Source organism: Penaeus vannamei, chromosome 41, assembly GCF_042767895.1.
Source record: "Penaeus vannamei isolate JL-2024 chromosome 41, ASM4276789v1, whole genome shotgun sequence".
In the NCBI taxonomy this organism is placed as follows: domain Eukaryota; kingdom Metazoa; phylum Arthropoda; class Malacostraca; order Decapoda; family Penaeidae; genus Penaeus; species Penaeus vannamei.
Window position 1 is genome coordinate 15,235,146 of NC_091589.1, and position 12,500 is coordinate 15,247,645.

A 12,500-nucleotide genomic window follows, 5' to 3' on the forward strand; every position below is an offset into this window, starting at 1 on the left:
TCCCTAAAACTTTCCTTAAAACTTACAAATGAGACAAGTCTAGCAAAATACAACTAAGAAAAAGGCAAAAGTGAATCATGATTTCTAAAATGTCTACTTCTAGCAACATCACTGGTTAAAATATCTGACAAACAAGGAGAAAGAAGGAAAAAGGGGGGAAAGAAGAAATTTAGAGAAAAGGGGGATGTAGAGGAAAAAGACAGAAAGGAAAGGAATTAAAAAATATATCTTTAAGGAAAGGATAAATAGAAATGGGTGAAAGAGAGAAGACTGAGGAGGGAAAGAAAGAATGCAACACAAAAACAGAGATAAAGGGAGAAGGAAGGTGAAGCAGGGAACAAACATGAGGAGAGGGATAGAACAGAATAAGAGGGAAGTTCAAGACAGAGGAACAGAAGTAAGAGGATAATGGAGGAGAGACAAACAGAACAAAAAGACAAGGGATAAACAAGAAGAGAGAAGAAAGTGCAAGCAATTAAGAAGTGTGGAAGAGAAGCAAGAAAGTGAAAAAGAGAAAAGACGGACAAGTAAATTAAATTTGTATGAATTAATAAGGAGAAAATGGGGAAAAGAGAAAAGACGGACAAGTAAATAAAATTTGTATGAATTAAAAAGGAGAAAATGGGGAAAAGAGAAAAATTAAAGGTTGAGAACAGAAGGAAGAGGAGGGGAGGAAGAAATGTACAGATGGGAAAGACTTAATAGTGAAGTAAAATAACAATTATCAACAATAATAAAAAATATAATGATGATAATGATAATATTAGAAGTAATATAATAACAATAATGAAAACAGTAACAATTATAACAATGGTAATAATAGTAATAACTTTAACAATAACAAAAATAATAAAAATTATTATAATGATGATTATGAGAGTAGTAGTAGTAATAATAATAATAATAATAATAATAATAATAATAATAATAATAATAATAACAATAATAACAAAAAATAAATAAATAAATAATACTAACAACAAATATAGTATATAGTAATGATGATGATAATAGCAACAGTAATAGTAACAGCAACAGCAACAGTAATAATAATTGTAGTTATAATACTAACGATAACACTTTTAATAATAATAATAATAATAACAGCAGAATAAAAACAATAATAATAATAACAACAACAATCATAACAATAACAAATAACAACTCCATGAAACAAAACAATAACAAAAATAACATATCAACACCACCTAGATAAACAAAAACATCATCAAAAGCCCACCATTTTTGTCCAAGGTCATGGTGTATTTTTCCTCGATGCCTTCCATAGTCGCAATCATGAAGAAATTATGGAAAAGAGGGTTGTCTGTCATCTTGGTGAAAAATGCAGGGCTAATGACCACGTCGTAGGCCAAGCACACCTCACCAGCTGTTGGGAAAGTCGAAACTCTGGATTAAGATAATAACCATGTGTTTGGTATCTTTTATCAAGATAATGATCCTGTGTCTGGTATCTTTTATCAAGATAATGATCCTGTGTCTGGTATCTTTTATCAAGATAATGATCCTGTGTCTGGTATCTTTTATCAAGATAATGATCCTGTGTCTGGTATCTTTTATCAAGATAATGATCCTGTGTCTGGTATCTTTTATCAAGATAATGATCCTGTGTCTGGTATCTTTTACCAAGATAATGATCCTGTGTCTGGTATCTTTTATCAAGATAATGATCCTGTGTCTGGTATCTTTTATCAAGATAATGATCCTGTGTCTGGTATCCTTTATCAAGATAATGACCGTGTCTGGTATCTTTTATCAAGATAATGATCCTGTGTCTGGTATCTTTTATCAAGATAATGATCCTGTGTCTGGTATCTTTTATCAAGATAATGATCCTGTGTCTGGTATCTTTTATCAAGATAATGATCCTGTGTCTGGTATCTTTTATCAAGATAATGATCCTGTGTCTGGTATCTTTTATCAAGATAATGATTGTGTCTGGTATCTTTTATCAAGATAATGATCCTGTGTCTGGTATCTTTTATCAAGATAATGATCCTGTGTCTGGTATCTTTTATCAAGATAATGATCCTGTGTCTGGTATCTTTTATCAAGATAATGATCTTGTGTCTGGTATCTTTTATCAAGATAATGATCCTGTGTCTGGTATCTTTTATTAAGATAATGATCCTGTGTCTGGTATCTTTTATCAAGATAATGATCCTGTGTCTGGTATCTTTTATCAAGATAATGATCCTGTGTCTGGTATCTTTTATCAAGATAATGATCCTGTGTCTGGTATCTTTTATCAAGATAATGATCCTGTGTCTGGTATCTTTTAACAAGATAATGATCCTGTGTCTGGTATCTTTTATCAAGATAATGATCCTGTGTCTGGTATCTTTTATCAAGATAATGATCCTGTGTCTGGTATCTTTTATCAAGATAATGATCCTGTGTCTGGTATCTTTTATCAAGATAATGATCCTGTGTCTGGTATCTTTTATCAAGATAATGATCCTGTGTCTGGTATCTTTTATCAAGATAATGATCCTGTGTCTGGTATCTTTTATCAAGATAATGATCCTGTGTCTGGTATCTTTTATCAAGATAATGATTGTGTCTGGTATCTTTTATCAAGATAATGATTGTGTGTCTGGTATCTTTTATCAAGATAATGATTGTGTCTGGTATCTTTTATCAAGATAATGATCCTGTGTCTGGTATCTTTTATCAAGATAATGATTGTTTGTCTGGTATCTTTTATCAAGATAATGATTGTGTCTGGTATCTTTTATCAAGATAATGATTGTTTGTCTGGTATCTTTTATCAAGATAATGATCCTGTGTCTGGTATCTTTTATCAAGATAATGATCCTGTGTCTGGTATCTTTTATCAAGATAATGATCCTGTGTCTGGTATCTTTTATCAAGATAATGATCCTGTGTCTGGTATCTTTTATCAAGATAATGATCCTGTGTCTGGTATCTTTTATCAAGATAATGATCCTGTGTCTGGTATCTTTTATCAAGATAATGATCCTGTGTCTGGTATCTTTTATCAAGATAATGATCCTGTGTCTGGTATCTTTTATCAAGATAATGATCCTGTGTCTGGTATCTTTTATCAAGATAATGATCCTGTATCTGGTATCTTTTATCAAGATAATGATCCTGTGTCTGGTATCTTTTATCAAGATAATGATTGTGTATCTGGTATCTTTTATCAAGATAATGATCCTGTGTCTGGTATCTTTTATCAAGATAATGATCCTGTGTCTGGTATCTTTTATCAAGATAATGACCCTGTGTCTGGTATCTTTTATCAAGATAATGATCCTGTGTCTGGTATCTTTTATCAAGATAATGATCCTGTGTCTGGTATCTTTTATCAAGATAATGATCCTGTGTCTGGTATCTTTTATCAAGATAATGATCCTGTGTCTGGTATCTTTTATCAAGATAATGATCCTGTGTCTGGTATCTTTTATCAAGATAATGATCCTGTGTCTGGTATCTTTTATCAAGATAATGATCCTGTGTCTGGTATCTTTTATCAAGATAATGATCCTGTGTCTGGTATCTTTTATCAAGATAATGATCCTATGTCTGGTATCTTTTATCAAGATAATGATTGTGTCTGGTATCTTTTATCAAGATAATGATCCTGTGTCTGGTATCTTTTATCCAGATAATGATCCTGTGTCTGGTATCTTTTATCAAGATAATGATCCTGTGTCTGGTATCTTTTATCAAGATAATGATTGTGTCTGGTATCTTTTATCAAGATAATGATCCTGTGTCTGGTATCTTTTATCAAGATAATGATCCTGTGTCTGGTATCTTTTATCAAGATAATGATCCTGTGTCTGGTATCTTTTATCAAGATAATGATTGTGTCTGGTATCTTTTATCAAGATAATGATCCTGTGTCTGGTATCTTTTATCAAGATAATGATTGTGTCTGGTATCTTTTATCAAGATAATGATCCTGTGTCTGGTATCTTTTATCAAGATAATGATCCTGTGTCTGGTATCTTTTATCAAGATAATGATTGTGTCTGGTATTTTTTATCAAGATAATGATCCTGTGTCTGGTATCTTTTATCAAGATAATGATCCTGTGTCTGGTATCTTTTATCAAGATAATGATCCTGTGTCTGGTATCTTTTATCAAGATAATGATCCTGTGTCTGGTATCTTTTATCAAGATAATGATCCTGTGTCTGGTATCTTTTATCAAGATAATGATCCTGTGTCTGGTATCTTTTATCAAGATAATGATCCTGTGTCTGGTATCTTTTATCGAGATAATGATCCTGTGTCTGGTATCTTTTATCAAGATAATGATCCTGTGTCTGGTATCTTTTATCAAGATAATGATTGTTTGTCTGGTATCTTTTATCAAGATAATGATCCTGTGTCTGGTATCTTTTATCAAGATAATGATCCTGTGTCTGGTATCTTTTATCAAGATAATGATCTTGTGTCTGGTATCTTTTATCAAGATAATGATCCTGTCTGGTATCTTTTATCAAGATAATGATCCTGTGTCTGGTATCTTTTATCTAGATAATGATCCTGTGTCTGGTATCTTTTATCAAGATAATGATCCCGTGTCTGGTATCTTTTATCAAGATAATGATTGTGTCTGGTATCTTTTATCAAGATAATGATCCTGTGTCTGGTATCTTTTATCAAGATAATGATCCTGTGTCTGGTATCTTTTATCAAGATAATGATCCTGTGTCTGGTATCTCTTATCAAGATAATGATCGTGTGTCTGGTATCATTTATCAAGATAATGATCCTGTGTCTGGTATCTTTTATCTAGATAATGATCCTGTGTCTGGTATCTTTTATCTAGATAATGATCCTGTGTCTGGTATCTTTTATCTAGATAATGATCCTGTGTCTGGTATCTTTTATCAAGATAATGATCGTGTTTTTGGTATCTTTTATCAAGATAATGATCCTGTGTCTGGTATCTTTTATCAAGATAATGATCCTGTGTCTGGTATCTCTTATCAAGTTAATGATTGTGTGTCTGGTATCTTTTATCAAGATAATGATCGTGTGTTTGGTATCTTTTATCAAGATAATGATCCTGTGTCTGGCATCTTTTATGAAGATAATGATTGTGTGTCTGGTATCTTTTATCAAGATAATGATCCTGTGTCTGGTATCTTTTATCAAGATAATGATCGTGTGTTTGGTATCTTTTATCTGTAATAGATAAACGAATCTTTAAAATGGGGTAACTTAAAATCTAATTCGGATCTATTACTGTGTGTTAGTTTGATTTTATTAACACATTTTATGATGACATAAATGACCGAGTAACCAAGGTGAAGGGATTTTAATTGTCTAATAAGAATCCTAACAATACCAGGATGAAAATACACACACACACACACACACACACACACACACACACACACACACACACACACACACACACACACTAACACACGCACGCGGCACCTACACTTATCTTTCTCCTCGTGCAGCTGGCCAATGGACATGGGGACGCGAAAATCTGACGGCTTGTCAGATTCCAAAATGGCGATCAGTTCTTGGTCGGTGATGTCTTCCGGGGCTGGGATGGCCTCGGAGGTGCAGACGTTGATGAACACTTTCTTTTTATCTTCATTTCGTGTCTTGACACAAATTCCTGTTGGGAAAAGATGAAAAATACATGAAATACGAAGGGAATTCAAGAGACAGCACAGGCGTAAGAAAAGGGGGCAGGGGGGGGGGCGACAGCCCACCTCTACAATGGAGGGGGCGGGACCCAACTTCCCCCCCCCTACTCCTCAACTTTCGAGGACATTCCTTGTAGACAAACAGATCAATTCCTTAGTCATTCAGTTGTAGAGAACACCGGCCCCCTGCAAGTGAGAGGGCAGGTACAACCGAGTCTAGTGTTCAAAATGAAATAACCATTATGTCAAGCATTATCAATACAAAAATATCTGACATTCAAGTGCACAAATTAATGAGTTTCTCTTTTGAAGTACTAAAATCCAGGAGCTTCCGGGGGCTTCGCTCCCTGGTCCCACACCGGGGCGCTGCCCCTGGACCCCGCCAGGAACCTGCAGCCCCAAGGACCCTAGACTATTTGGGGTGGGGTGGGGGAACCTACTTTGCCCTACCGCACTTCGAAATACTCTTCAAAGCCTATGGACAGAAAAGAATATAAGATTTAATACTCTTCTTCGGTTTATCACACAAACTGTTAGTCTCGAGACTTTCCAAGATGAAAAATTGCTTCGGATGTTGTAAGACAAAATGTAGAAAAATCCCGATCATCTTCATAACGAACTTTTTCCAGAAATTTGGCGACTTACTTGGGCCCTCTCCCCATCATCTTCAAAGACTGAGTAATTCTAATTATTAAAACACCAAAGGCTTTACTTGTATCGTATCCTGGTATTTCTAAAATGTCTTTTCATCAATTCCTTTCCCGCCTTTTCGCTTTGGTGGCCTTCCGTTTTTTTTTTTTTTTTTTTTTTTTTTTTTTTTTTTTTTTTTTTTTTTTTAATAACAAGCGAAAATGAAAATGAATTACCGAGATCTGCTGCTCTTGCATGTATAAATACCTAAGGGTATAACGCTTATCTTGAATTCGTCTTTTTTAAATGGAATTTTCTCCTCCGACATCTAATAATCTTATAAATATACTCAAGAGAGTGATTACAAAATCTTTAAAAAAATACGTTTTCCAAAAAGAGAAAGAAAGAAAGAAAAAAAAGAATAACGTGATAATTTCAAGTGAGACAATAAGTATGTACATCAATTTAAGTAACATCAATAGGTGTCACTGCCATAAAAGTATACGGGATGTGTGCGAGTCCTCACACGAGCCGCCGCCGCCGCCGCCTCGCTACCACCCCTCGCTCCCGGGCATTGGCGTTGCGTTCATATAATGGAGAAGAGGAGAGGAGCAAAAAGAGATGAAAACTGAAGTGGAAGTGAGGGTGACTAGCGAACTTTATGAACTGAATGAATTAAACTCTAGAGCAGGGGTGTTCACCTTCAAACTCTTCGCGGGCTCATTTTCTTTTCGCCTACCATCTTGAGGGCTAACAAAGGTTCAAACCAGGCTTTCTAGGATTAAACAAATTGTATATGACGGAATTTCCCTTCATGGCGATCATGATTTCACAGGTTAATAATCATGATCATTCCAGGGGACACAATTAGCTCGCGGACCATAACTATGACAACCCTGGGCTATTTCCTTCCTCGCAAAAAAAGTACAAAAAGAAAACAAAACTGGAAGAGTGTAAGTAATAATCTTAAAAGACGAAGGACTGACTTAATCAAGCAAAACGGCCGACTGTAAGTCTGAAATAGCAAATGTGCAGCGGGCCGCCCAGTGTGATTGACACCCCTGCTCTAGAGAATATCTTTGATAGGACAATGCTGTCTAGCGGTGGAAAAGCTTCCTAGTCAATCAGCTACGTGATTCCATTGAAATTACAGCTACGTGATTCCATTGAAATTAAACTGTCAGAGTGGAAACGCAATAAAAACTTGACGCTTCGAGAGGCAGTGTTTCATTTCATTGGTGTGTACACGTTAGTCTATGTTCATGGGATGCCATCAGTACGATATATTTTTAGAGTACTAAATTCATCTAAATCTAAATTTATATGTATTAGTGTTGGGTGTGGTTATATGGAAGGTTTTGAAAAGAGGTAACTAAAATGCCTAATGCCTATTCATGAATTTAAGTGAATTGAGTAGATCTAAGGTAACTTGTATATCGATTAAATACTCTTTTGCCAAAGGGTAGCCAAGTGATCCTGTTAACCTGATGAAAATAATATCAAAACAAATACATAAATACAAAGACACATGTCATTAGTGCTCTTAGTCAACAAAACCACAAAAGTGACTGGTTCAAAATGCCAGTGAATTCTGAGAACTTTAAAGAACACATTTCTTTTTCGAGAAGTTGCTATGTAATATGAATTGTCATGATTTCACACACAATCCTGAGAGAAACGTGCGCGAGAGAGAGCGAGAGCGAGAGAGAGCGAGAGAGAGCGAGAGAGAGAGAGAGAGAGAGAGAGAGAGAGAGAGAGAGAGAGAGAGAGAGAGAGAGAGAGAGAGAGAGAGAGAGAGAGAGAGAGAGAGAGAGAGAGAGAGAGAGGGGGGGGGGAGACGGAGAGGGAGATAGCGAAGCACTGTGGAGAGTAAGCAAGAGCATGCAATTCCAAGCAATGTTCTTTCATCAACATCACCCCATCAGTGTAGCCGCGTCCCCCAGACCTCATGCACTGCCACCAAGCAAGCATTCTTTCCCCTCGGTGCCCATGTTCCGAGGTGACCCTGACCTACCAAGCCTTGCCATCAGCTGATGTCTGTAAACAATAACTCTGCCGCCCCAACGGACACTGACCCTCGACCGTAGAAGCGTGGCTATTGTTAATGTAATTGGAAATATTGATCTCATGACGTATTCCCTTACATGCACGACGGAAATATCATACTAACTATAATAATTTCTTCTTCTTCTAAATCTGCGATCAACTGTGTACACTATTTTAACTTTCCATGTACACACAAGCTTGTAAATGAACGAATTTGTAATGTTAAAATTCAAAGGGCATCCGAACAATATTGATTTCTCCATTGTAAATACAGCAATAAAACTTAAACAATAGTCATCCATACCATATTCCAGTATAAGACCAATCAAGACGACAAATAATATCCTCTTGACGAACATAAAGAGAAAAATGGTGACGTAATAACATCTCAAGGGGCGTAGACTAATCTAATGAAGGTAACAAGAGGCATCCGCTTTATCAATATTGATAGCAACAACAGCAACATCGGCAACTTTATAAAAGTAATAATAATGATACTAATGATATTGATAACAGCGGTCGTTATTGTCATTATCATAACCATAACATAACATAATAATAACATTGAAACTAATACTATTACTACCACCACTTCTGATAATAAGACCAACATTGAATGGCACTAAGATGATGAAAATGAGTAGATGTAGCAATAGGAGGGGGCGGAGGGGGATGATGATGAGGAGGGAGAGGAGGGGGTAAGGGGAAGGAAGAGGGGAAGGAGAAGGAGGAAGAGGAAGGGGAAAGAAGAGGAGGAAGAGGAGAGGAGGAGGAGGAAAGGGGAGGAAGAGGAGGAGGAGCAAGGGGAAGGAAGAGGAGGAATAGGAGACGAGGAGGAGGAATCGGGTGAGGTAGAGGAGGAGGAGGAATCGGGTGAGGTAGAGGAGGAGGAGGAGGAATGGGGTGAGGTAGAGGAAGAGGAGGAGGAATAGAAAAATAATAAGAAAAAAAAGAAGAAAGAAGAACATCGACAACAACAACAAAAAAAAAGAGAAGAGGAGGCCAACACTCAAAATGACTCACAGATAATACAGCGCCGGTAACCATGACGCAGCAAGCCTAATGATGGCGACCTCCGAACGCACTCCGAATAAACAATACAATAACCCGAAAAGGAAATGTATGATACAGCACCATCGATAATAGGAGTAACGCCCAGAGCTATGGTCAAACCTCTAAGACGGTGATGGGAATAGGATGATGGTGATGATGGTATAATAATGATGATAGTATGAATGAAGGAGACGATGAGGATGGCAGAGATAGTTAAAATAAAGCGAAAAAATATGAGGATATACATGGGATAGAGAGAGAGGGACAGTGGAAGGGAGGAATGGGGGGAGAGAGAGAAGGAAAGTGAGGGAGAGGATAAAGAGAGAGAGAGGGGATAAAGAGAGAAAGAAAGAGAGGGAGAGAGTGAGAGAGGGAGAGAGGGAGAGAGAGAGGGAGAGAGAGAGGGAGAGAGGGAGAGAGAGAGGGAGAGAGGGAGAGAGGGAGAGAGAGAGGGAGAGAGAGGGAGAGAGGGAGAGAGAGAGAGGGAGAGAGAGAGAGAGAGAGAGAGAGAGAGAGAGAGAGAGAGAGAGAGAGAGAGGAGAGAGAGAGAGAGAGAGAGAGAAATAGAAAGAGAGAGAGAGAGAAATAGAGAAATATAAAGAGAAATAGAAAGAGAAGAGGAGAGAGAGAGAGAGAGAGAGAGAGAGAGAGAGAGAGAGAGAGAGAGAGAGAGAGAGAGAGAGAGAGAGAGAGAGAGAAATAGAAAGAGAGAGAACACCAACAAAAGTAACAAAAGAAATCAAGAGAATAATATATATATATATATATATATATATATATATATATATATATATATAATAATAATAATAATAATAATAATAATAATAATAATAATATTAAAAAAATAAACAAAGGTCCACTTGCTTCATCACCTCGACACTGCAGCGAATGCAGAGAAGCGAGGAAATCATCATGACTTGGAATTTTCATTTGTTTAGAACTGAATTTGTCAATTTGTGAAAAGGTCAAAGACAGAGAGGAGGACACAGTGGGGAGGGAGAGAGGGAGAGAGGGAGAGAGAGAGAGAGAGAGAGAGAGAGAGAGAGAGAGAGAGAGAGAGAGAGAGAGAGATGGGGAGGGAGAGAGAGGGAGAGGGAGAGGGAGAGGGAGAGGGAGAGGGAGGGGGAGAGGAAGGGAGAGGGAGGGAGAGGGAGAGAGAGAGAGAGAGAGAGAGAGAGAGAGAGAGAGAGAGAGAGATGGGGAGGGAGGGAGTGAAAGAGAGAGGGAGGGAGGAGGAGGGAGAGAGAGAAAGGGAGGGAGGAAGAGAGAGAAAGGGAGGGAGGAGGAGGGAGAGAGAGAAAGGGAGGGAGGAGGAGGGAGAGAGAGAAAGGGAGGGAGGAGGGAGAGAGAGAAAGGGAGGGAGGAGGAGGGAGAGAGAGAAAGGGAGGGAGGAGGAGGGAGAGAGAGAAAGGGAGGGAGGAGGAGGGAGAGAGAGAAAGGGAGGGAGGAGGAGGGAGAGAGAGAAAGGGAGGGAGGAGGAGGGAGAGAGAGAAAGGGAGGGAGGAGGAGGGAGAGAGAGAAAGGGAGGGAGGAGGAGGGAGAGAGAGAAAGGGAGGGAGGAGGAGGGAGAGAGAGAAAGGGAGGGAGGGGGAGAGGGGGAGGGAGAGAGAGAGAGAGGAAGAGAGAAATTCCATTCCCCCCAGACGCCGTACTCCGTCAACCTTTTCATCCCCAGACTGCCCTGGGGACGGACGGCCAGGGGCAGGTAGAGGCACAGCTGTCTCAGGGACGCTACGCAGAAACGTCCCCTCAATGCAATGGGATTCCAGGACGGGCGTTGGGGCTATGTCTTTCATTTTCAGTCCAGGCATATTTTTTTCTTTTCCTCTCTCTCTCTCTCTCTCTCTCTCTCCATTTCTTTCTTTCTCTCTCTCTTTCTTTCTTTCTTTCTCTCTCTCTCTCTCTGTGTATACGTCTGCGTGTGTGTGTGCGTCTGCGTGTCTATGTGTGTGTCTATGTATGCGGCTGTATCATATATATGTCTGTATATATATGTATCAATGGCATGTGCATATGTACGTGCACCCGTCTAACATTAATATACGTCTTTCTGACATCTATGCGCGTGCGCATTCAATAACCCCAACATTCCTCCGAAGTCAGTCACAAACAGCTGCAAGTACACACACACGAGCCCCGGCCAGTACACTGTTACACCACGACCGAGTAGCATGACAGCGCCCCATCCAAACACTTGAATCAGCTGAATTGACCCATTCGTCAGGTGTGGAAGCGTGGCCCTGTTGTGCGGGATGCACTATGGCCCTTGAGAGGGTACTTAGATGTCGGCGACTAAAGGGACCGCGGAATCCATGACATTGCGGACGCGGAGCAAGGGCGTGCGTAGCGCGCGGGGTACGGACGGGATGCGACAGGTCGAGGAAGGGGCCCTTACGTGAAACCTGGCCCCGTCAAGCCAAAGGGAGGGAAGAAGAGGAAGGGAGTAAATAAGTAAGGATGGAAGGGAAAGAGAGAAAAATCAAGGGAGGGGGAGAAAGAGTGAGTGAAAATGAAAGTGAGTGAGAGAGAAAAAGAGAGACAGGGAGGGAGGGAGAGCGAGAGAGAGAGAGTGGGGGGGGGAGGAAAATGAGGAGAAGGAGGGGGAGAGGGAAAGGAGGGAGAAGGAGATAGACGGAGAGAAACAGAGGGGAGGGAAAAGAAAAATTTAAGGAGGAAGGACGAAAAGGAGAAGGGAGGGAGGGGGAGGGAGAGGGAGAGGGAGAGGGAGAGGGAGAGGGAGAGGGAGAGGGTGAGAGAGAGAGAGAGAGAGAGAGAGAGAGAGAGAGAGAGAGAGAAAGAGAAAGAGAAGAGGAAGAAAGAGAAGAGAAAAGAAAAGAAGAGAAGAAAAGGGAAGAGAAGAGAAGAGAGAGAAAGAAAGGGAGAGAACGAGAAGAGAGCGGGGAGGGTCGCGGGAAAGGAGAGAGAGAGAGAAGCCAAGCGAAATGTGCATCGTCACCCTTACAAGCGCGAACACACACACACACTCCTTCTCCGCGCACCTCATCTTCCTCTATTAATCACACAAAACCTGCGCCAGATCGTTTTTCGGTCTAGCCCAATTTGAGTCCGGGAATAAACCAACTTAGATGACCCTTTAGCTAGTAAAAA

General features: G+C 39.5%; 1 protein-coding gene across 3 annotated transcripts in view; it reads right to left on the reverse strand.

Moving 5' to 3' along the window:
- Window positions 1-12,500, reverse strand: part of Pih1D1 (PIH1 domain containing 1) — a 74,027-nt gene that overhangs the window by 20,579 nt on the left and 40,948 nt on the right. For all 3 annotated transcript variants that reach the window (XM_070118241.1, XM_070118242.1, XM_070118243.1), the window contains 2 exons: window positions 5,447-5,632; window positions 1,241-1,387 (listed from right to left, as the gene is read on the reverse strand). In XM_070118241.1, coding sequence (XP_069974342.1) covers window positions 1,241-1,387; window positions 5,447-5,632 — 333 coding nt within the window. The remainder of the gene's footprint in view (window positions 1-1,240; window positions 1,388-5,446; window positions 5,633-12,500) is intronic.